This window comes from Corella eumyota, chromosome 4 (assembly GCF_963082875.1).
Source record: "Corella eumyota chromosome 4, kaCorEumy4.1, whole genome shotgun sequence".
Classification (NCBI taxonomy): domain Eukaryota; kingdom Metazoa; phylum Chordata; class Ascidiacea; order Phlebobranchia; family Corellidae; genus Corella; species Corella eumyota.
In genome coordinates this window covers 16237468-16264068 of record NC_137493.1, presented here as the reverse complement: position 1 = coordinate 16264068, position 26601 = coordinate 16237468, and the positions used below count along the sequence as shown (strand labels likewise).

The window sequence follows — 26601 nt, the reverse complement described above, 5'->3', positions numbered from 1 at the left end:
GTGAAGTCGCCTTCTGAGTCTTCGCCGTCAGCAATAAATGCCATGTCGTTTTGACCAGCTGCTAATGCACCAGCTGCTGCCTTGTTAGCGTTTTTGGCATCAAACACAACTCCGTCGGAATATTTACCGCCATCTTCGGTTATAGATTCAAAGAGTCCACCTCCGACAACAATGTCTGAAGATCCTGCGCCGTACGCCATAGCGCCTCCTTTTCCGTAGGGATATCCTCCGTAATAGCCATAGTCAGAACCGGCCTTTGCACCTGCGGCTGCACCAGCCAGAATGCTACCAGGCACGTACATTGTCTTGCTGCCTCCCTTGCCCTTCTTGCTTCCTGGTGCGTAGATAGCAGCGTCTTGTTCGCCAGCAGCCAAAGCACCAGCTCCAGCAACATTGTCGGAACCGAGGACTGCGGACAAGTCTCCGTAACTCTCGTCGCCTCCATAAGTTTCGGTAACAAATTTACCGCCACTCAATGTAAGTCCACTTGCTGCTAATCCCATGCCCTTGCCAGTACCAAAGTATCCTCCTGGACCTCCATAGAATTGACGACCAGCACCTGCTCCTCCGAAAGCACCTGCTCCAATGATCATGTCAGGTCCTTGGAAGACGGTCTTTGTGAAGTCGCCTTCTGAGTCTTCGCCGTCAGCAATAAATGCCATGTCGTTTTGACCAGCTGCTAATGCACCAGCTGCTGCCTTGTTAGCGTTTTTGGCATCAAACACAACTCCGTCGGAATATTTACCGCCATCTTCGGTTATAGATTCAAAGAGTCCACCTCCGACAACAATGTCTGAAGATCCTGCGCCGTACGCCATAGCGCCTCCTTTTCCGTAGGGATATCCTCCGTAATAGCCATAGTCAGAACCGGCCTTTGCACCTGCGGCTGCACCAGCCAGAATGCTACCAGGCACGTACATTGTCTTGCTGCCTCCCTTGCCCTTCTTGCTTCCTGGTGCGTAGATAGCAGCGTCTTGTTCGCCAGCAGCCAAAGCACCAGCTCCAGCAACATTGTCGGAACCGAGGACTGCGGACAAGTCTCCGTAACTCTCGTCGCCTCCATAAGTTTCGGTAACAAATTTACCGCCACTCAACGTAAGTCCACTTGCTGCTAATCCCATGCCCTTGCCAGTACCAAAGTATCCTCCTGGACCTCCATAGAATTGACGACCAGCACCTGCTCCTCCGAAAGCACCTGCTCCAATGATCATGTCAGGTCCTTGGAAGACGGTCTTTGTGAAGTCGCCTTCTGAGTCTTCGCCGTCAGCAATAAATGCCATGTCGTTTTGACCAGCTGCTAATGCACCAGCTGCTGCCTTGTTAGCGTTTTTGGCATCAAACACAACTCCGTCGGAATATTTACCGCCATCTTCGGTTATAGATTCAAAGAGTCCACCTCCGACAACAATATCTGAAGATCCTGCTCCGTACGCCATAGCGCCTCCCTTTCCGTAGGGATATCCTTCGTAATAGCCATAGTCAGAACCGGCCTTTGCACCTGCGGCTGCACCAGCCAGAATGCTACCAGGCACGTACATTGTCTTGCTGCCTCCCTTGCCCTTCTTGCTTCCTGGTGCGTAGATAGCAGCGTCTTGTTCGCCAGCAGCCAAAGCACCAGCTCCAGCAACATTGTCGGAACCGAGGACTGCGGACAAGTCTCCGTAACTCTCGTCGCCTCCATAAGTTTCGGTAACAAATTTACCGCCATTCAACGTAAGTCCACTTGCTGCTAATCCCATGCCTATAGAAATTTCAACACATTTTTCTATGGTACAACATTGACTAGAATCAACGACCATTCTTTTGGAACCAAATGGACAATCTGGTCTACCAAATACAGGACAGTTTTTTATATTGCATTTGCACTCATAAGTAGAACAACACTCGTCAATAGGAAAAGTGATTAGATCTTCGTATGGTTTACAAATTGTAGATTGGTATGGACATAAGGAAATGTCGCATTCTTCTGAAATCACTTTGTATTTATAACAACATTCATCAGCTTTTTCCTCAACAACAACATAGCCTATAGGAGCGTTGGGGTATAAATCACATTCTTTCTTTTTACACCTGTTGTTATATTATCATTTTTTTAAATTATTAAAACTATATATTTTCCGTTAAAGTTTTTTTTATATAATTTAATAAAAAAATTGCAAACTATTTTTTTTCTAATCATATATTATAAATAAATTTTAAAATCACTTTAGCAACAAATCATAAAATAGTCAACATAAAAAATGATATCCATAGATTAGTAGTAGTAAAATCTGGTATTACCTGACATCACCGGAAACGCAACATGTGCATACATTGCAACTGTCTCCATTTTTAAACCATGACATTCCAAATTCTCTATCATTTCCTAAATCATCAACACAGATAGAAGTTTCTGGTATTATTTTTATACCATTAAGTGCGGTGGTGTCAACTAAAGATCCAGCTGCTGCTAATTTTGATGCTTGTAAAGTTTGTGCTGATGCTATGTTTTTATTACTGTTGTCATTTTGTTGATAATGTTCATAGCCGTGAGCATGTATACCAACCCCCGCATATCCATTTCCTGACGCATCAGATATTCCCCGAGATTGAACACATTTACCAACAGAACAACATTCATCATTATCCAATACAAGACGACTACTTCCAAATGGACAATCTGCTGTTCCCAAATCGACACACAAGGATGGATTACATTTACATTCGTATGTGGAACAGCAATCATCAATAGCAAATGCAAGTGTATCTTCGAAGAATTTACATTTTGGCGCTTCGTAAGGACAATCGTTAACATTGCATTCAACTGGAACAGATTCATATGTTGTACAACAGTAGCCAGAACTTTTTTCTACAATCTTATATCCCAATTTTTCCACTGGTCTTTCAGGACAGATTTTGGAAGAGCACCTACAAATATAAAACAATACAATTTTGTAAAAATACTAAATTAACAAGAAAAAAAAAATTAGAAAAAACATATTTTCTTTAAGTTTATCTATATAAAGTATGATTTTTAATTCTTTAAATTTATAATACACTTAAAAAGGAAATATCACCTAACTGTGGCAATCTAATTACATAAAAATTAGTTAAAACAAATAATTAACACTAACCGGATATCTTCTTGGCCATAACATGTACAGATGTTACACAAGTTATTAGAATCATCCCAACAATCTCCATACTTTCTATCAACACCATTATCGTCAACACAAATTGAAGCCTCGGGAACAATCATGATTGAAGAAATCATCTCAGAGTTTCCAGAACCAGCAGCTTGGTGATCGGAACCAAATAGAGCACTGAAAGTAGAATCAGCAACATCATTTCCAATACTTTCCGTAACAAATTTACCGCCACTCAACGTAAGTCCACTTGCTGCTAATCCCATGCCCTTGCCAGTACCAAAGTATCCTCCTGGACCTCCATAGAATTGACGACCAGCACCTGCTCCTCCGAAAGCACCTGCTCCAATGATCATGTCAGGTCCTTGGAAGACGGTCTTTGTGAAGTCGCCTTCTGAGTCTTCACCGTCAGCAATAAATGCCATGTCGTTTTGACCAGCTGCTAATGCACCAGCTGCTGCCTTGTTAGCGTTTTTGGCATCAAACACAACTCCGTCGGAATATTTACCGCCATCTTCGGTTATAGATTCAAAGAGTCCACCTCCGACAACAATGTCTGAAGATCCTGCGCCGTACGCCATAGCGCCTCCCTTTCCGTAGGGATATCCTCCGTAATAGCCATAGTCAGAACCGGCCTTTGCACCTGCGGCTGCACCAGCCAGAATGCTACCAGGCACGTACATTGTCTTGCTGCCTCCCTTGCCCTTCTTGCTTCCTGGTGCGTAGATAGCAGCGTCTTGTTCGCCAGCAGCCAAAGCACCAGCTCCAGCAACATTGTCGGAACCGAGGACTGCGGACAAGTCTCCGTAACTCTCGTCGCCTCCATAAGTTTCGGTAACAAATTTACCGCCACTCAACGTAAGTCCACTTGCTGCTAATCCCATGCCCTTGCCAGTACCAAAGTATCCTCCTGGACCTCCATAGAATTGACGACCAGCACCTGCTCCTCCGAAAGCACCTGCTCCAATGATCATGTCAGGTCCTTGGAAGACGGTCTTTGTGAAGTCGCCTTCTGAGTCTTCACCGTCAGCAATAAATGCCATGTCGTTTTGACCAGCTGCTAATGCACCAGCTGCTGCCTTGTTAGCGTTTTTGGCATCAAACACAACTCCGTCGGAATATTTACCGCCATCTTCGGTTATAGATTCAAAGAGTCCACCTCCGACAACAATGTCTGAAGATCCTGCGCCGTACGCCATAGCGCCTCCTTTTCCGTAGGGATATCCTTCGTAATAGCCATAGTCAGAACCGGCCTTTGCACCTGCGGCTGCACCAGCCAGAATGCTACCAGGCACGTACATTGTCTTGCTGCCTCCCTTGCCCTTCTTGCTTCCTGGTGCGTAGATAGCAGCGTCTTGTTCGCCAGCAGCCAAAGCACCAGCTCCAGCAACATTGTCGGAACCGAGGACTGCGGACAAGTCTCCGTAACTTTCGTCGCCTCCATAAGTTTCGGTAACAAATTTACCGCCATCAATAGATATAGCACTTCCTGCACCAGCTCCAGCAACATTTGCTGAATTTAATAATTCTAATTTTACACATTTGTCAACCGAGCAACATTCACTTGTTTCTACATTCCTTCTTGTTGAACCAAATGGACAATCAGCTACTCCCAAAGTAGGACATTTAGATGGATTGCATGCACATTTGTATGTACTGCAGCAGGTATCAATGGCATAACTAATTAAATCCTCATAAAAGTGACAAATAGGTGCAATTTCATCACATAGTGTTACATCGCAATCCTCTTCAACAATTCTGTAGCTAAAGCAACAATCATCCGCCTTTTCTTCCACAACAACATAACCGATAGGAGCATTTGGATATGGATCACAGCTACTAGGGGTGTGTTTTACATCTGAATTTTCATCGCATGTTGCTAACGTACATGGATTACCATAGTAATACCATGTTTCACCATAACATCTCTCCAATCCTATTTCATCAACACATATCACACTTTCTGCAATAATCTGCATTTCATGTCCGCTATCAGCTAAAGCTTGTGCAGCTGCCGTACTTTGTGTTGACGCATCCACACTTCCACCCATCTTTTTTCCCGTACTGCTCTCTATTAGAAGACTTTGAGGTTTACTTTCTAATTTAGAGTGGCTTAGAGCTTCAGCACCAGCCATTGAACTATCATAGGTATTGAATGAATCAAAAACATTTAAAGATTGAGCCATTCCTCCAGCAACATTTCCAATAAGAATGTTACCTCCAGTGTATGTAGACACGGTTTTGGATTTGTCTGTTTTTTTTGAGACACTGGACAAAGCGGCCTTTTGAGAAATATCAGACACACCTTCTGCACCAGCAATAGATTTATCATTTATGTCCATGCTTAAGTCAGATACATCAACCTCTGACCCGGTAATTTGTTCAAATATACCTCCCATCATTATGCCACCTAATGCACTAGCTGCAGCCCCAACAACTGTATTTGTTTCCAGTACGCACCTTCCTACATGACAACATTGATGAGGTTCTGTAATTTTGCGGAAATAACCATCTGGACAAGACAATTCATTTAGTTCTGGACAACTTCCAAAATCACATACACATTCATAGGTTGCACAGCATAAATCTATTGGATAAACCTTCAACGTTTTAAACATAGAACAGCTTGGTGGGGTAAACTGGCAGAAACTGGTATCACAATCTTCGGACACAACTCTGTACGTAGTACAACAGGCATCAATTTCTTCGGCCACCACACGGTGACCAGGGGGTGGTATTGGTATTGCATCACATACTGTATCTTTTTGTTCAATATTTTCAAAACCAACACATGTATGTATAATGCATGGATTGACTTTGTTATACCAACTTTCACCATATGAACGACAACAACCATCATCATCCACACATGTATCTGACTCCTGGAAAATTTCAAAGCCAGTGCTTGATTTATCTGCTACTCCGGCAGCAGCACCTGCCATCGCACTTGCTTTATTGTCCAAGCTAAGTTGTTTTTTCTTAGTTGATGATATTGATGTCTCATCAATAAATGTTGGCATGCCTATTAAAAGAGCTCCAGCTGATGCCGCCCCTGCAGAACTAACATCACCAGAATAAATATAACCATCTTTGTTAATTATACCAGAATCTACTTCAGCTAAACTGGATGAGCCAATATGAGTTGTTCCTTCAACAAACTGTGTTACAGTAGTAGATCCTTTTCTAGATTTGCCAATTTGATTTGCTTGTAGTACATTGTCTTGAGATGATAATGCCAAAGCTTTAGCATCAGCTTTAGAACCAGTGCTTATACCAACACCACTACTATCACTTTTACTCGAAAAAGTTTCATCATAAACAGATCCACCAATAAGTTGAACGAGTGAGGCAGCATTGCTTGCAGAGCTAGATTCAATAAACACACATTTTCCTACACCACAACAAGAATCCTGATCAAGCACGACCCGTTTACATCCCTCAGGACAAGGAGGACTTCCTAAGTCTAAACACTTTGATTCATCACAAACACATTCATATGTTGCACAACAACCATCAACATCATAAGTTAAAAGTCGTTCGAATGAAGAACATATCAATGGTTGGTATTGACAATTATTAATATCACACTCTTCGTCAATATATCTAAACGTTGAACAACACTCTCCTGTCTTCTCTTCAACTATAAGTTTACCAGGCACTGGTTGTGGATAAGAATCACAGACTTCTTCTTGAAATACAATTTTGTTAGCATCAGAGCAAGTACTTATTATGCATGGATCTCCATTCTTAAACCAACAATCCCCATAAAATCGTTCTATTCCAGTTTCATCAACACATAGTGTGGACTCTTCCGCAATCTGTAAACCAATAGAGGATAGTCCAGAAGAACCAGCACCAGCGACAGCAGCTGCATCAGATAAAACATTTCCAATAAGTTTATTTTTTTTACTTTTGCCACTATGATCTTCTGTTAAAATTTTAGGTCCTCCAACATGTATACCACTATCTGCAAATCCGTGGGCGCCTACTGAATCACTAAAACCAAATAGAGCATTATCATTAACCACATCTGATCCTGCCATCGCACCTGCAGCTGCACCAAGCATAATGCCACTAGGCATGTAAGTGGTCTTGCTCCTTCCTTTTCCCTTCTTAGTTCCTGGTGCATAGATAGCAGTGTCTTGTTTGCCAGCAGCCAAAGCACCAGCTCCAGCAACATTGTCGGATCCGAGGACTGCGAACAAGTCTCCGTAATTCTCGTCGCCTTCATAAGTTTCGGTAACAAATTTACCGCCACTCAACGTAAGTCCACTTGCTGCTAATCCCATGCCTTTACCAGTATCAAAGTATCCTCCTGGACCTCCATAGAATTGACGACCAGCACCTGCTCCTCCGAAAGCACCTGCTCCAATGATCATGTCAGGTCCTTGGAAGACGGTCTTTGTGAAGTCGCCTTCTGAGTCCTCACCATCAACATACACAGTCGTTGCATTTTGACCAGCTGCTAATGCACCAGCTGCTGCCTTGTTAGCATTTTTGGCATCAAACACAACTCCGTCGGAATATTTACCGCCATCTTCGATTATAGATTCAAAGAGTCCACCTCCGACAACAATGTCTGAAGATCCTGCGCCGTACGCCATAGCGCCTCCTTTTCCGTAGGGATATCCTTCGTAATAGCCATAGTCAGAACCGGTCTTTGCACCTGCGGCTGCACCAGCCAGAATGCTACCAGGCACGTACATTGTCTTGCTGCCTCCCTTGCCTTTCTTGCTTCCTGGTGCGTAGATAGCAGCGTCTTGTTCGCCAGCAGCCAAAGCACCAGCTCCAGCAACATTGTCAGAACCGAGGACTGCGGACAAGTCTCCGTAACTCTCGTCGCCTCCATAAGTTTCGGTAACAAATTTACCGCCACTCAACGTAAGTCCACTTGCTGCTAATCCCATGCCCTTGCCAGTACCAAAGTATCCTCCTGGACCTCCATAGAATTGACGACCAGCACCTGCTCCTCCGAAAGCACCTGCTCCAATGATCATGTCAGGTCCTTGAAAGATGGTCTTTGTGAAGTCTCCCTCTGAATCTTCACCATCAACATACACAGTTGCTGCATTTTTACCAGCTGCTAATGCACCAGCTGCTGCTTTGTTAGCATTTTTGGCATCAAACACAACTCCGTCGGAATATTTACCGCCATCTTCGGTTATAGATTCAAAGAGTCCACCTCCGACAACAATGTCTGAAGATCCTGCGCCGTACGCCATAGCGCCTCCTTTTCCGTAGGGATATCCTCCGTAATAGCCATAGTCAGAACCGGCCTTTGCACCTGCGGCTGCACCAGCCAGAATGCTACCAGGCACGTACATTGTCTTGCTGCCTCCCTTGCCCTTCTTGCTTCCTGGTGCGTAGATAGCAGCGTCTTGTTCGCCAGCAGCCAAAGCACCAGCTCCAGCAACATTGTCGGAACCGAGGACTGCGGACAAGTCTCCAGAACTGTCCTTGCCAATTTTAGTAACACTGCTCATTTCTGGACCTTGTAAAAATATTGAAGAAAGTGCAGCAGCAGCTCCTGATTGAACCGCCATATGAACACATTTTCCAACCTGACAGCATTGTTTGGGTTCAACAATTACTCTAATATACCCATCTGCGCATGCAGGATCTCCTAAATCAGGACAATTTGCAGGATTACAGACGCATTCATATGAAGAGCAGCAATCATCCATTTTTATTTCAACTAAGTTCTCTGCCATTCCACAGACTGGCATGATTGAATTACAAAGCGTTATATCACAAATATCCTTTACAATTCGATAAGTTAAGCAACATCCATCAACTTCTTCTTCAACAACAAAATGGCCAGGAGGTGCAACTGGATAAGGATCACAAACCTTTTCAATGCATCTTACATCTCCACTACTATAACAAGAACAAGTTTCGCAAACTTCGTGCTTGTAGGTCCAGCAGTCTCCATACTTTCTTTCAGCACCTGATTCATCAATGCATAAAGCACCTTCGCCTATAAGAGCAGCGGAAAGTGCTGCCGCTGTTTCTGCTGCAGCATCAGATACTGCAGCATGTTCACTAACCAAATCCACCTTTAATTTCTCTTTGGTGTCTGAATCAAAATGCTCGTGTACAATTGTTGCAGCATCATGAAACAAGCTAGAAATATCACTTGCTGCAATTCCTGTTGCGCCATGAGTATTAAATGCTTCCTTTTCTTCATCAGTGTAGCCAGCTTTAGCATTAAATTTTGAAGCTGCGCCAGCATATGCTATGTTAGACCCAAACACTACATGCTTTGTAACAACACCATTATCTTCCTTAACTAATTGAACATCCACCGCACCGGAAGACTTAGCTGCAGCTTCAGCTGCTGCTTCAGACTCTGAGGACAGTTTAGCATCAATCACTCCTTGACCAATACCTTTACCACCAGAAATCGTTTCTGAAAACTGACCACCTTCCAAAGAAATGCCAGAAAATGCATCTGCACCAGCTGAACCAGAGAAAGCATCACCCAGTATATAATCACCATGTCCGTCAACCAGACCACCAGCTGCCCCACCAGCCCCGACTATTATATCACCAAGAGATGGAGTACAACCAATAATGATGTCATCCTTAAGTACGTTGTTCCAGCAATAATATCGTATACAAGATTGTCTATCGTTTCGTACTTGGCCGGGCTTAAATTAAATTAATTAAACAATATTTATTAAGTCACAACAACTTTATATTTATCAAAAAATAATGATCATCCACATTTCAAAACAGGTACAAATGCAAAAAATACTTTAATAAAATGATACTTACTCCTAGAGATGAACCATCTGGAAGCATACATTGGCAGTCAGCCGGTCGCACACAAGTTTTGGGGTCTCTTAGAACATAGTTAATTGGACATGACACACAGTCCTCTCCACAAGTGTCAACACATTGGTCACTGCTGTCAGCATAAGTACACTGATAAGTTGCAGTTCTCCATGCATGACAGATTTGATTGCAACGGAATGCACAAGTTCGCATATTTACTTTTCCACAGGTTGCTGTAATAAATTGTTAGAGTTTTAATTTATTGTAAAACAAAATATTGCAGTTTTATTCATTCCATAAGCATGATAATGGAATTAAATTGTAAAAAATTTATCAGTTTTTTTGTATGTATATATCTTTATCCTCAATGTGGGAAATTCGAATGCGCAACTTAAACATAGGGTAACATAAGTTACTCCAACCCAGTCTCGAGTTGCCTGTGGCAGTTTGGGATATTATAGAGACTATAATTGCCCGGTAATTATGCTGCTGATTAAGTGCTGGCTCAGCAGGAGTTTAAACTATTTATAGCACCTTACTCAAGGGTGCTACAGCATGAGATCAGTGGGGATTGAACCCACGACCTAATGTGTGGTGTAGCAAGTGTTCTTACCACTACACCACGCTGCCGGTTTCTCCCAAACAGTTTTTAATTAATTATTAAACCTGAAAAACTTAATTGCTATATTTGATTTTTGTTGTTGTTTTATAAAATTTAACATTTTTTTACTAACCTACAAGATTCTCGTACAAATCTGAACATAAGGCTGGGGTGAGTTCTGCAGGTTTAAACTCAAAACCACCATATTCTGTAACTCCGCCAGAAAATGAACCTGTTCAAATAAAAATCCAGTTTGTTTCTTAAGAAATATAATAAATATGATTTGTGTAAAAAGTTAGTAACCGTTAAAATAAGTGTTTTGCATATGCTAATATAATACTTATTAATATAAAATACTTACCCAAGGATGTAGAAATATGAGGGATTACTCCTTCTTCAGCACAAGATAAACCAAGACAATGCACATCATGATCCATACAATAACTTTAAATATAAGCAAAAAAAATTGAGCATCCAAATATAGGTATTATGTTTATCCATATTTATTAGTTACATAAACTAGCCAGTCCAAGTTTAATTTTTTTTTTGTATATATCTTTATCCTCGATGTGGGAAAGTCGAATGCGCGACTTTAACATCAGTTACTCCGACCCAGTCACGAGGTGCCTGCGGCAGTGTGGGATATTATAGATTGTAATTGCCCGATAATTATGCTGCTGACTAATTGCTGGCTCAGCAGGAGTTCACACCGTTTATAGCGCCTTACTAAGGGCGCTACAGCAGGAGATCAGTGGGGATTGAACCCACGACCCCATGTGTGGTGTAGCAAGTGTTCTTTCCACTACACCACGCTGCCGGTTTTACACCACGCTGCCGGAATTTAACACCACTTTGTTAAAACTATTTAAATATTAAGAATGTTAGATACCAGCTTCTGCATTCATCAGATAAGGACTTGATTTTATCACCATCAGCATATGCAACACCATCAATTTCTTTACACACACATGAGTCAATTGCCAAGCAAACTTCTCCATCAGTGCTTGCCACCTTAAAAAAAAAATTACCTGACAATTTAGAGTACAAAAATTAGGCGGATTTTGTAATCCAAATATATTAATTTTTAATATATTTTATTCTATCAGGCTAAGTTAAACTTAGTTTTATATGTAATTTATTAAGTAATATTGCTTTGAGTATTTTGTCTAAATCAGTTTTAAATTAGAATTATTTTATTTATTTTTTTTGTTTTTTTGTGTATATCTTTATCCTCGATGTGGGAAAATCGAATGCGCGACCTAAACATAGAGTAACATTAGTTACTTCGACCCAGTCTCGAGTTGCCTGTGGCAGTTTGGGATATTATAGATTATAATTGCCAGATAATAATACTGCTGATTAACTGCTGGCTCAGCAGGAGTTCATACAACTTATAGTGCCCAACTCAAGGGCGCTACAGCATGAGATCAGTGGGGATTGAACCCACAACCTCATGTGTGGTGTAGCAAGTGTTCTTACCACTACACCATGCTGCCGGTTATTAGTTTTCTGTTATCAGTTAAACCACTATAAAAAAATTTTAGCTGCCTATGAGTAAGTTACTTATTTTGTGTACAGTACATATTTAATTAACTTAATTAGGCTTGGCATGAGTTATACTTACACGATTCTTTATTAAAAAAAGTTCGGCTAATTTACTTACCAGTCCATCTTCACATCCACAACCTTCTACACAAGCAAACTCGCAGTTCGTTTTAATCTTGTTGTAAATGTTGTAGTTGGAGCAAGTTTTTGGGCAAGCAGACATACATGGAGTATATTCGCGCTCCTTTCCCATGCACATCAAAGCTAAAACAAGTGTTTATATATATTGTAACTTTAATAAAATAATATCTAATAATTTAAAAATTTTAATATACAAAAAAATTTAAGATATTAAAGTTGTATTTCCTATAGTAATCATTTGTTTTAGTTTTATAATTGCGCTGAAAATATTAATATGTTTAAAATTTAAAGATTTAAAACCATATTATAATATGTAACTTGTACTATACTAATTAGGCCAACTTTAACAATGCTGTGAATGTAAAAATGCCTAATGTGATATAAGTAACAAACTTACGACAAAGACTTTGTGATCTCCAGTAAATGTGGACACCATATCGGTTACATTCTTGAGCATAAGCATGGATGGCTGTACAGAGACATTCACAATCTCCGCCAGAATCACAAGCACATGCATCAAACACACAGGCAGAATAATATTTACGAGGGTCAACAAGTGCATGACAAGCCTAAAAGAACCAGATGTAAAGTACTGTTATGCTATATTAAAATGGCAAGTTTCTGATAAAAATCTTGTTAGAAATTAGCATACAGAAATAATTTGAATATTATGTAATACTATAAACAAAGTTCTATTTATTGAATCTATGATAAAATGACACAGATTTTTTAATTAAATATTATTTATCTTACTACAATAAGGCTAGGCTTTCTTAGATTATTAAGATTACATTAATTTTTTAGTATATATGTATATATATATATATATATATATATAGCTTATATTGTTACAAACAAAAATTATAAAAACTAATTTGAATTATTTTGTGTTAAAAATTTTAAATACCTGGAAAGTGTCGCCAGTTAACACAGAACACTTTCTCTCTGCCCAATATTTTCTGTGACTGTTCAATTCACACATATCCTTAGGTACTTCTACAGCATGAGATCCATTAAGATAAGTCTAAAATTAAATCCAATTTTATTAAGTAGATGAAGAATAAGATTAAACTTAAATAAACCATAACTCAATTTACAAAACTACTACTTTAAGCAAATATTTATTGCAAACATATTTTGACAAGTAATTTTATAGAATAAACCAATGAAATTGTTAAAAATAAACCTGTAGGATGGGCACTTTACTTGTTACATTAATTTTAAAAAATGTAATGTTTATAAGTTTAACTTTAAAAAAAAAATTAAGTTATACCTTCCATGTGTTAACAAATGAAACTTCGTTGATTTCGATCATGTCTTGTGGGTTCTTGAAATCATTGTTTTCATTATCATCAAAATCACCACAAAGACCTAAAAATTAAGATTACAATTAGGACTTTCAACATAAAATTGGCAATTACTGATATTGATTTTAACATATTTTGAAATAACACAAAAAAATTAAAAATGCTTCAGAATACACAGTATAAAAAAAAATATTAAAAGCTTATTACAAAAAAAATTAAATTTATTACAATATGTTTTTAATATCTTACAATATTCACAACAAAATTTTAGTTTAATAAACATGGTGAATTTTTAAAACTTGAAAAAATTCATTACCTTCTACTTTTCCTTTATGTTCAGGATCCAATCTTACAATAAGGGTTGTTTGTTTGTCCCATTGAAGGGTAACACCCAGGTTTTTGGCTTTCACAAATACCCAAAGACCGACATAAGTTATTTCAAAACTTCCAACCTAAAAAGAATATTAAAAAAATATAATTTCACAGTTTTATTTATTTTATATTGTTTTAATATTTTTTATTTTATATATATACTCGATGTGTAAAGGTCGACTGCACGACCTAAACATAAAGTAACATTAGCTACCCCAACCCAGTCTTAAGTTTTCTGTGGCAGTTTGGGATATTATAGATTATAATTGCCTGATAATTGAGTTGCTGATTAAGTATTGGCTTGGCAGAAGTTCATACCGTTTATAGTGCCTTACACAAGGGCAATATAGCATAAGAGCAGTGGGAATTAAACCCATGACCTCATGTGGTGTAGCAAGTTTTTTTTTACCACTACACCACGCTGTCAGTATAGATGACAAATTTCAGTAAGTATGTATACCAGAGTTTTAACTAAATATTAATATGTTAACCTTTCGTTCCTGGACAGGTTTTCCTCTAATTAACTCAACCCCATTCTCAGAAACGGATCCAATATTAATTGCGAATAGAATTCTCTTAGAGCAAGTACCACCTTTACTGCCACAACTTATATTTTCAATTGAAACCTAGGGTTTTAAAACAGATTTAAAGCTAATGTTAAACATTACAATTAAAGCTAAAAAAAAAATTTAAAACACATTGAAAAATAATGTTAAACATTACAATTTTTTAAATATACTTGAGTCCTTGCAATAATTTTTTAAAATTTTTAAATAACAAACCTGATGTTAATTTACTGCTTAATTTAAATTTAAATAATGTATTACTTGGAAAGAATGTTCATTAGCTGCGGTGGATCGAGCCATAGTAAACTCATTAATTCCATGAAATTGGTAATCTTTGCCATCAAAGGTGGTGTAATGGGAGTCACCGAATGCTCGACACATTCCTGCACATTCATTCACATCACAACTCCATATACCAGACAAACATCGACTAAAAAAAGCAGTATTTTAAAAAATCAATTTATAATTTCATAACTCTTATATTCTTTTAAGAAACTTACATTGTTGGGAAACATTAGTTTATTTAAAAAAAGTTTTGTATATCTTTAAAAAAGTAAAATTAATATTCTGTCCCTTAATAAATCAAATGTTGATATAGTTGTTTACTTTTTAAAACGTAAACCACTACATTAACTTAACATATCAAGTGTTACAATCTTAGTATTACAACATTTTAAAAATCAAATAAACAAACATTAGTAGGAACTATGTTTGCAAATATATTAGTTTGTGTAAATGTTTAATATAGTAAAAAAGTTAAAAGTATTTTAAAAAGTTGCCCATATTATCTAAATCAATTACAATATTAATATAACATACCAAGTGTTACAATCTTGTTGCATGGTTTCGCTTTCACAATAACTTCTTCCACCATGATAACATGGACATGTTTTAGGAGTTACACATTGATTTGTTACAACATCCCAAACATATCCTTCAACACATTGACACCCAGCTATACATTTTGTGATCTAAATATTAAAGAATTACCGTAAATTTTAATATTGGTATAATTAGGTTTTTTAAATCTAATTCAGTGATAAATTTAAGTTATTTAAAAAAGATGCCTACATACAAATCACCTTATGACTTTTAAATAATATAAGTACAATACTTTTTTGTATTTATACAAGTATTCTCATTTTTAGAAATTATTTTTTCAAACAATAATTTTCAAATTAATTTAACTTTCAACTTATTAGCTTAGCCTTAATTTATAGTTCGTAAATTTATTATTTATCAAACAATAGTATATTTTTACCTTTCGGTTCAAGGTCGGTAAATGCATGTTGGTACAAGTTCTAACATCAATCTTCATACAACTTGTAAACTCTTCGTTTGATGAACATTTAGTTTCAATTGGACAAATATTATCCGTACAAGCCCATTTACCTCGATGACATTCGCTAGTAACAAAAATATAAAGAAAATGTTACAAGACATAATGATACAAAAAAGTTATTGGACAGGAAATAAATGTTTGAAATTATCAGAAATTTTACAAGACTTCAGTTCAAGGTTTAATATCAAAAGTACATGTTATACAGCATAAGTATTTTTATTTAAAAAATTGGGCAAAATTGATTTTATAGTAAGAAAATGATATATATATTTTATGTAATTTTATAAATTTATTGTAAAATTTTTTACCAAACATTGCAATCTTGCATCCTTGATTCACCAGCTTCATAAATAATATCTTCAAACATGCAATTACATTCTGGAATTGTTACACATTTACCATTGTAATCAAACACCTAAACATGAATAAAGCTTTAATAAAGAGTATAAAAAGTTGTTTTAACAAGCATGCCAACTATCTAAAACAAAAAATTCTCCACTACAAAAACTAATCCATGATTACCTTCTAAAAAGTAAACCCTAGAATGAAAAACCCCTAAACTAAATCTCCCTAACCCAAAGAACCCCTTAACCAAGTACCCTACAAGAGTTACATTTTATCACAATTATTCTCTTTCAACATTACCCCCTTAATTAAGGCACCCCTTAATACAAGCAGATTGTATAATGTCATTCCCAATACATATAGCCACTCTATACAAAATAGACTTACTTGACCATCTGGGCAGGTACAACCAGGAACACATTGTTCTTCACAAACAAAACTACTCTGCAGAGCTCCACAAGATGATCCACATGCATTTGCACATTCCTTGAAACTTGTGCCTTCAGGACATTCAACTTCATATGCTAAAAACATTAATAATAAGTGTATTAAGATGTGAAAAATAGATAGTTTTATTGTGGAATAAAAATTGAATAATTTCCTTTTTATGATAAAATCAAATAGCAAATGTATAACAGAGCTTAGGGTATGATATATATGTATGCCCAATTTATAAGCCTACAAAATCAATAAAACTGCTGTTTATAGTGTGTGTGTACAAGTATTAGTTGGAAGTTTGACGACATTACATCAAATAAAATCTATCAACTAGTATACATAAATGAGGAAGCATTCTACTAACATTATACAATATTTATTTTAATAAAAAAAGTTTATGACGAATTCGATTAACCCCAAAACTAATTTCTTTATTAAAAAATATCAAGTATATAATATACTCACCACATGCAGTTACTTTTTCTCTCCAGTTACCAAGAACCACACCAAGTTTGGCGCAAGCAATTGAATAATCAGCAAGAGATCGACATTGAAGTTTGGTGTCTTCTGCTGAGCATATGTCATCCATGCAGTTGGAATAGTAAGATTTGTAGTTTACAACATCATGGCATTCTTGAGAGAAAAAATTGTAATTAAATCAAATGAGCAGTAGTTATTAAATTAAAGTTTTCTATGTAAGTGAATGCTTATAACAAAAATTTATAAACATACTTAGTTTTAAAAAAATAAAACTTTACATTGATATTTTTAATAATTTACATGTATAAGTAATTTTAAAATATATTTTAGTAAAAATAGATTTAAACTTCATATTAATTACTGTTGCTATTTAGAAAGAAATACTTGGAAAATTGCATAAAAATAAACTCACAGCAAACTTAAATAAACAAAACATATTTGTGCAACATTTTTTTAAAATAAAAAAAAAACAGAAAATATTAAGCACAAAATAAGCTTTTACTATTAACTAAGTAAAGTTCAAACACACAAAACAAAACTTAATAAATACAACCAATACATACTTGTAAAAGGTGCAGCTGTGATCACCTCACAACTTTCTCGTGCACTTGGTCTGAATGTTCGATGAATATCACATGGTGCTGACAAGATCATGGGAGTGTTAGGGAAGAAGCAGTCTCCAACCATCCTGTAGTGTATAGAGTTATTAAAAACTTTCTTTGGTCATAAGCTTAACTTAATAGTGCATAAAACTTAAGTATTAACTTGAACTAAAACATTTATCAAAATCACAAAAAGTGACAAATTTTTTGTATATATAAAATTTTTAAAACTTGTATCATAAGATTAATTTAGTGGCCAATATCATTAAGACATTTACATTTAAACTTAAAATATTGATCTGAATTAGAATAAAAGATTTATTTTAAAAAAAAATATTAACTCAAAGACTTTAAAATGCATATTTTTTTGCATAATTTTGGTTCGGCAATTTTAAATTCGAAAAAAATATATCTAACAAAAAACCAAGAATAATAACTTTAAGAATTATAAAAAAATGATAACTACTTCAATACCAAAACTTATTTTTGTAGGTAAATTAAAAAATTGCTAAAAGATACAAACAGGTATTTATACCATTCATCTCCGAAGTCATTAGCATTAGCAGCAATATCACCATTTGGAGTCCAAAAATCATCTTTAGTTTGAGCGTTGAAGTTTCCACACATACCTCTCAGTTTAGAGCACAAAGTTGGTTTGGCTCGAATGTAAATTCGATCATTTCCATCAAATAAGATGGTCAGACCACTGTTGATAGTGACCTATAGTTTAAAAATAATTAAAAAATTAATATTTTGTAAAGTTTTATATTGCTAGAAACAGAAAAAATTAAATTAAAAACTATAACTACCATTTTTTTCCATTTAAGACAAATTTGTGTAAAATAATACAGTATTCAACTAATATAAATTAATTTTCAAAAAGTTATTTAAACTAAAATATGTGAGAATAAAATAAGTTCTCTAACACACTTTTAATTTTTAGTAAAAATTATATCAAATGAAATTCTTACTTTGAAAAAGTTGGTTGTAACTTTTTCTATTGCATAAAAGTAGTTGTGGTAGGGTAGAATGACTTCTTTTCCTTTGACTTCAACTCTTCCATTGTGCAACATTTGTACATCTTCACTATTGACTGTCACTTTAAGGCCTCGGTCACAGTTAAAACCACTGTCAATCGAAGTGAACAAAATATTACAAAACAATTATAGTAAAATTTAAATTAAGAAAAAAATTACATATAAATGCAAATTTATTCTAAAAAAAATGCAATCAAAAAGCAATTAAATAAGTATTTGAAAAAGTATTTAATTCATTATAAAAATGTAATTTTTTGTGCCTAATTAAAAAAATCTTTGATTTCTGACACTAAAATTAATATAGCTTTTTGATAACAAATATTAGAAATAGGATTAATTCATAACCTGAATTAATATTAACTGTTTAAATATAACTTACGTGCAAGTGTTAACCAGTTCAACTTGGAAAGCAATATCCTGCATACCCTCAGTTCGCACCAGAGTGTATGAACATCGACCATTGAAGTCAAATTGTTTTCCATCAAAGGTTGTGTAATGATTACCAACAGCTTTGCAAACTGAGTCACAAACGTTCTTTGTACAAACCCAACGACCACGTGCACAGACACTGTTAAAAAATGAATTGTTGTATTTTGATCATGGTAAAAAAATTTTATATCTGTAAAGAGTTAGGGTCAAATAAAAAAGGATAACTAAAGCTTAAAAATCTTGACTTATTGACCATATATTATTTTAACTATAATAAAAAATTAATGTTAGGTTACATATTCAACAGATAACATAAAAAAAGTTTTTAAAAATAGTTATATAAATTATTCGAAAATGATTTGATTCAAATATTTGAAAAATGTTTAAAATAATTTACCATCTGTTGCAATCGAGTCTAAGTTTGGATCCAGGTGAGTATTCTTGCTGGCCATATTGACATGGACAATCATATCTTGATACACAAGTTCCATTGTGTAAGTAAGTTCCTAAAAAATGAGTAAAAAAATAAAATTGGAATGTTGTGTCTAAAAATTATAATTAAATATTTAGACTATAAATAACCATGCAAAACATGTATTTTATGTTTAAAAATTTAACCTTAAAATTAGCCTCACCTTCTGGGCAATGACATCCTTCAATGCAGTGATCATTCTCACAATTATAACTTGTATCAAAACATGTTTTTGGGCAAGAAGAGCCACACACATCGTAACACAAATTATCAGGACAGGATAAAGCTAAATAATGCAAAAATAAATTATACATGTTTAGTAGATAACTGCATAGGTTAACCTTTTTTAGACATGTGTAATTTATTTTGGGTAAGTTGTGCAAACTACTATTGAATAAAGCAGCAAAAATGTTTGTAAACTTTAATACTAGTCCCTACCTTACAATACTTTTTCAATAAAGTTTGTGGCTAAATAAGCCTTCTTACCAATACCAAATGTTGGCACATAAATTATTAACATTAGAATGACAAACAAAAAGTGAAAATATAGTTACCACATCGATCTTCATTTCTCCACGAAACAATCACTCCCAGCCTGGAGCACTCTCTGAAGTAAGCAGACATGGAAGCACAAACGCTGTCATCATCACCAGTCCAACAAACATCTTCTTTACATGCCTCAAAGTAAGGGTTAGGGCTAACAACCTGAGGTAAAATAAATAAAAGTTAAATATTTCAAGTACGCTACAATTTATTTTATTTATTTGAAATAGTCGATAGCCTGTCTTAAGACCAAGATTTTATTTGTTGGAATATATTTGAAACTAGCAATTAACATTTGTTTGCAATAATTTGCCTGCACACCACAAATTTCCCTTTTTTTGCAACACTAAAAATTAAACATTTATATATATTTGTATATATTTATAAAACTTGAATAAAGTAGTCATAGAATATTCTAATACACCACCGACTTTAATAAATTGCTGTGTTTTAACAGAATGTTATATTTTTAACATATATCTTATCTTAACATTATTTGAAATCAATGTTATGTCTTACATATTTACAGTTGGTGTCCAAAATAAACTTGCAACTTTGTAGAGCTTTACACAGAACTTTCTTGTCACCTTCAGTAGCTTTAGAACAATAGGTTTTTGTTTCGGTTGTTCCACATTCTAATTATACAAAATTAAGTCTTATTATTTGTGTCTAATTTTAGTTAATTATATCAGTTTTATTACGATATATGTCTTATTTTTAGTTTTCATATATTTTATTGAATAAACAGAGCACTTTAGAATAATAAATTATCTTATTAAAGTAGGCTTAAGCATAACCTTACAATAGCCTATTTTAAAAATTAAAACTATAATATAGGCTATATAATTAAATTATTTCCTATACTTTTGGAATGTGTAAATTATTATAAGCCTTACTCAAAAGGTTTATTACATATGCCCAAGGAATTTATTATATTTGATTCTTTAACCTAGCTTTAGTTGCCCTGTTACATATAAGTAATCTAGGCCTAATATTTAATTATAAACCTAGTTAAGAATAATATTTTAAATTGGCTCACCACCGACAGTCCATGATTCAGCAAAATCAGTCACATGACCAGCCAAGTTTCCATTCTTCTTAGTGAAATCATTTCTCACATTCTTGTCATAAAGTCCACACAACCCAAGAGTTCGACCTTCATGTGCTTCTCCTACCTATAAAATATATTATTTTGACTAAATTTTTAAAAACTGTTTAATTTATAAATCTTAGATCAAAAAGATATTTAACAAAACTGTATATTTTTCTTCTGGCGCTTTATTAAACTTTACTATATAAGGTCCCAGGTTCGATTTTCACTGCTCCCAGAAAACATTAGTCATAAATACCAGTCTCAAAAACCAATTAGCTGAACCACAAACCATGTCAATCATTCCCAAATTGCTAAAGACACTTAGAGACTGGGCTAAAATAACTTAAAATTTGAAGTAAAAAACTAGCAAATCACCTTAAGACTGGGTTACAACAACTATAAACTTCTGTTAGGGCTTTTATTACAACCTTCCTAGATTAAAAACATGTAAAAAAAGGCATAAAACTTACCCGGACAAAGATGGATTCCAATCCATCCCATTTCACATAAAGTTCAGTCTCAGGATCTCGAACAACAATAAAATCAGCAACTCGTTGAATTAGAACTCCGGACATCGAAGATGGCAAAGTGAGTTTTTTGTCATCCACAAACGCCCCTGGTGTTCCATCTTTCATGTTTTCTTTCAACTCGATGATCAAGTCACCAACATATATTGTTAGACTTCTGCAAGGTAAAGTAAGTGAGCATTAGTAACTTGTTAATAGGCTATTAATAAGTAACAACATGTAAAAATAGAAAAATTACACTTTCTAGGTAAATTAGTGTAGGCCCATTGGAAGGTCATTTCAAAAGCATTTACTAAACACTTAATTACCTAAAGGTTAAAAAAAAAACAATTAACACCATGTTTACATAATAACTTAATATTGCAGTAGTTGAAATAAACTTAAGACCTAGAGGCAAAGCTACTATGGCTGTAGCCTTTAACAATTTACTTGTTTAGTATTATAGCAAGCCATTTAATAATTAAAAGATAAATAATTGAACTGATAAAGTTTAACCTCTTGCATCCTGTAGTCATGCAGCCTTTCTCATTGTGCAAATGCACTGAAAAGAATCGGTCACTATCTTCCACTAAAACATAAGAGCAATCGCCTTGAAATCGGAAGATTTTGCCATCGAAGGTTCGGTAATGATGTTGACCCCATGTCATACAGTAGCCTGTTTGTTCAACTGGCAAGTTCTTAGATGAATAGATTCCAGTAACTGCTGCTATTCCAATTGGGTCAATGTAATCATCAGTAGCTATTGTAATTAAAATTACTTTAGTTAACAATCACACTAAAATTTACTGAAAAAAATTAGCTAGTTATTAGCCAACTGCTGGCTTAATAAACTTACTAGGCTGTTCAACAGGTACACAAACCAATAATTTTTCTTGAATTGATTAATAATACTTAACACATCGTTACTTAAAGTTAGTTGGACTACCCTTACACATAGATTCGTTATTTGTTTTTCCCTATTTTTATGCTTTTCAAAGTTTTAAATTTTAAACTATGACGTAATACTGGTTTAAACACTTAAATGGTATTTCTTAAACGAGTTAAATTCCTTACATTTTTTGAGTTTAGTTCATTTATTGCTGATTGTGTTAAATGTTAATAAGGATGTGATTATGATAAAATGTTTTAAGTAGTTATAAAAGCAAAATGATTAATGCGAAGAGACAGCGTGGTTTAAAATATCTACGATATTAAACACGCCACGTGCTTTAAAAAATTCAAATAAAAAAAGGTTAATGTTCTGGTTTTTTGCAATATTTATGCAGTAAGTTGAGTTTTGTTTGCTATATAAAGATGCTTGAGTTCAAACCACAACGTTAAACAATTTTAATTTAGAAAAATATTTGTTTTTGCAGATGACTTTTACTTTTACGCCATAGAAATCCACACAAATCCACACAAATATGTTATAAAATAATACACAAATATGTTATAAAATATTAATGAAAAATTATATGACAAAAACAAATTTAGGTGTTACTATATAGTCATAATCAGTTTTATATTTTTATTGGAAAAATGTTTGCTGTTGTAATATGTTTAAGCTATCTGTAAACACCGGGCTCAAGGGCGAATAAAGTGACATTGGTGCGGCTCGAACACAAAACCTTTCGGCTCGTAGTTCGATACAATTTATTTATAATTTTAAACTTACGTAAACATTCTGGGGTGCTGCCGATCCAAGTGCCCATGATACATTGATAATAGCCCTCATCAGGTGCACCAATTAAACCATAGCCACTCTTGCAAGATGGAGTACACCTATGGACACCGTCTATGGTCTTACAAATGATGTAGCCATTCTCTGGTGCTTCCATATTGTTACAGCTAAAGAATATACAAAATACATTTTTTTTGGCTAATTGTAAAATTTGGTATGTTTGCCGACGGAATAGTGTATTGGTAAAAACACTTAAATTTACTATATGAAGTCCCTGGTTCGATTCCCACTGCATCCATGCTAAAGCGCCTTTGAGTAAGGTGTTATAAACAGTATATTGTTTTACTAAAAAAAATCTCGGTAAATTAGTTATGAGGCAATTATATTAATAATATCCCAAACTGTTAAAGGCAACTCAAGACTGGGTCGGGGTAAATGATGTTGCTCTATGTTTAGGCTATGTAGTCGACCTTTACCCACATTGAAAATAAATCAAAACAAAATAAATTTTACCTCTTTTCTCCTAATATGCAGCGTGGAAATCGATTCACGTAAGGGAGTTTAGGTGACCACTCTCCGTTGTCGGTATCGCATTTATACAAATGAGTGTGCTCACTACGGTAGCCTGGGTGACAATTGACGGAACAAAGTACGTCATCGCCCGTGTTTTCGCAGAGTACGGTGCCGTGGTCAGGTTCTTGGGCTTGACACAAAGTTCCTGGATAAAAATAAAGGAAAAATATTGAATTTATTTGTAAAGTAAAGGCGTGGCATAAGTTATAATTGTAATTGCTGGTTATATGTCGTGGTGATGTATTTGTAACTGCAAGTCAAATAATCATAAAAGAATAAAAACGTACTATAATTTACAAATACTAGTGTATAGTTAATTATAAATATAAAATTAAGGAAATAATTAAAAAGCGAAATAACAATTTAAGATCATAAAAACAGATCATAAAAAATGTCCCATAATAAACCAATACTAACCAATAATTAATATTTTAAAAATATTAATTTAAAAAATGATAATTAAAATAAAATACCAATTTAAAATATTAAAATAAATTCATATCTTTATGTTTTTTTAATTTTTTGTACATTTTTTAGGAATATATATTTTTAAATAAGTATTGGCTTAAAACAAAGTATTTGACCTTTAAAGTATTTTACATTAAATTTATTTGACCCTTGACCCCAATTATTTGCTGTACTTACTCTTGCATGAAGGGAAAAGGTTTCCCAGCGACCAAACACCATCTACACATTCGTTTATTAAAATTTCACCGACTGCTCCGAGACTTTTGAATGAGAATCCAGATTTGCATTTGGCGCTACAAATCCTGCAATTTTTTGATAAATTGTTACATTTAAATGCCAAAATGTTTTAAAAGTTGAAGATCTTGATAATTTAAGTTAGTATTAATGTAATTGTTTTAATTATTTGTATAATATAAATTTTAATTGCCTAAAAAAGGTATTTTTTAATCAACAGCTATGATATTTTATGTTCAATGAGTAAACATTATGCATATTTAATGTTAAAAAATTATAAGCATTTTTTGTATTTCAATAATAAAAAATTAAAATACTAAACTTACTTTATTCCATTTTCAAAAGAACACGTAACTTCTCCATTGGGTGGCGCTTCAATGTCTAAAAAAATCAATTTATTATTTTGTTTAAAATAATAAAAAATAATTTAGCAAAAAAATTAATTAATTTAAAAATTATATATTGCAATGTCATTATATGATTTTGCGATTTTTATTCTGACGTCATACTTAAATTATTGTGTAATAATAGATCCGGGTTACGGGTTTTATATAAGTTTCAAATAAGTTTATAAAACGCGATATTATCGATTAATTAACGTTAATTTATTCAACAACGTACTTCAACAAAATATTCCTAACAAATTATATATCAAAACCACTTGAAAAGTTTATGTAACAATACGTATATTAGTGACGTTATAAAATGTAATTTGAATGGGAACTACTTTTCGGTTTTGCAACAATTATTTTTTTAATAAATAAACTTAAAAATTGACAATTTTAATAAATAAAATTTGAAATAAAAGTTTTTACCATCAGGGATTTCAATTGCGGGGTCCATCATCGGATCTTGAATAAAATAAATTTAATATCATCAATATATTAACAAAAATTTACATTTAAATTTTGCATAATTATATATATTAGCATGTCCGAAAATATTATAAAAATATTTAACAACATTATTTTTTACTAAAACAGTTTTTAAAAAAATGTAAAAAATGGTTAACTTACCATTCATGTCAGCAGCACTGAAAAACAAAATAATCGAAATTAAACAAAATTGTTTAATATTGTTTTGAGCCAATATATTTACCCCAAATTTACAAAACGTTATAATATTTTTTTAATACTTAATTAGTATAGTCCTTAGTAATTTTAACCGAAAAGAATAAATTTTACAATTTTTTACCTTATGAATTATATAGATTAAGTAAATTTTATATATATTATTATTTACTTTGTATATTAAAAATATTAATTTATTTTAAAAAAAATATTAATTTATTTTAATTACTTTTTCAAAACTTTTGTAAGTTAGATTTTTCTGTAAGATAGATTTTATGTATATTCGATTTTTTGAAATAAAAAAATAAACCACACTTACCTGAGGGGAGCAGTGCTGCATATTAATAACAGTGTTAAAGTGATGGCACGTAATGCCATGGCGCTTCCAATGCGCAAAAAACTTCGTGGTTAGTTGTCTTTGCTTTATTGTTAGCTTTTAAAAAATCTTCTTTTCGCCTGAAAAATTATCGACTTACTCCCGTTTTGGAAGCAGCCCACTGTAGTTTAACCTTAAAAATTAACGGCTTTTATACCTTAATTCTTAACACAAGTTTAAGAGGACTGTAATAGAAGATCCGGGTTGATTTACTCCGGTTGAAGATATAATCGCCATTTAATTTATATTAAATCAACATCAATATGTGTGAATATTAAAACTAAGGACGTACTTTATAACAGATGTAAATCCTGTGTTGATGGTCATTTAAGGATCTTATCATAGCAACAATCAATTTTGAAAATCTAAATTAAAATTAATTTATTAATTATCTCTATCCGTGATCGATATATTATCAAGCAGGTAAAACTTAAAGCTTAATTTTATTGTCTTTAGTATACTTGATAGTTTGAATTAG

At 34.1% G+C, this 26601-nt stretch overlaps 1 protein-coding gene across 1 annotated transcript; it reads right to left on the bottom strand.

Moving 5' to 3' along the window:
- Window positions 1–1383: 1383 nt before the first annotated feature.
- On the bottom strand, window positions 1384–26213 carry LOC145750956 (uncharacterized). The gene is made up of 39 exons (XM_082567027.1): window positions 26067–26213; window positions 25694–25710; window positions 25493–25528; window positions 25004–25058; window positions 24621–24745; window positions 23916–24120; window positions 23397–23569; window positions 22238–22481; window positions 21686–21899; window positions 21162–21297; window positions 20642–20757; window positions 20134–20284; window positions 19743–19865; window positions 19505–19613; window positions 19058–19246; window positions 18613–18769; window positions 18177–18361; window positions 17603–17727; window positions 17025–17192; window positions 16509–16645; window positions 16085–16191; window positions 15696–15840; window positions 15254–15405; window positions 14696–14864; window positions 14360–14494; window positions 13813–13948; window positions 13463–13560; window positions 13097–13213; window positions 12587–12758; window positions 12167–12312; window positions 11393–11514; window positions 10865–10947; window positions 10637–10735; window positions 9903–10135; window positions 4024–9775; window positions 3114–3639; window positions 2281–2907; window positions 1537–2070; window positions 1384–1396 (listed from the first exon to the last, which is right to left on the bottom strand). Exons 1-39 carry the CDS (start codon window positions 26123–26125, stop codon window positions 1384–1386), a joined length of 12090 nt encoding a protein of 4029 aa, XP_082423153.1. The 5' UTR covers window positions 26126–26213.
- Window positions 26214–26601: the final 388 nt, after the last annotated feature.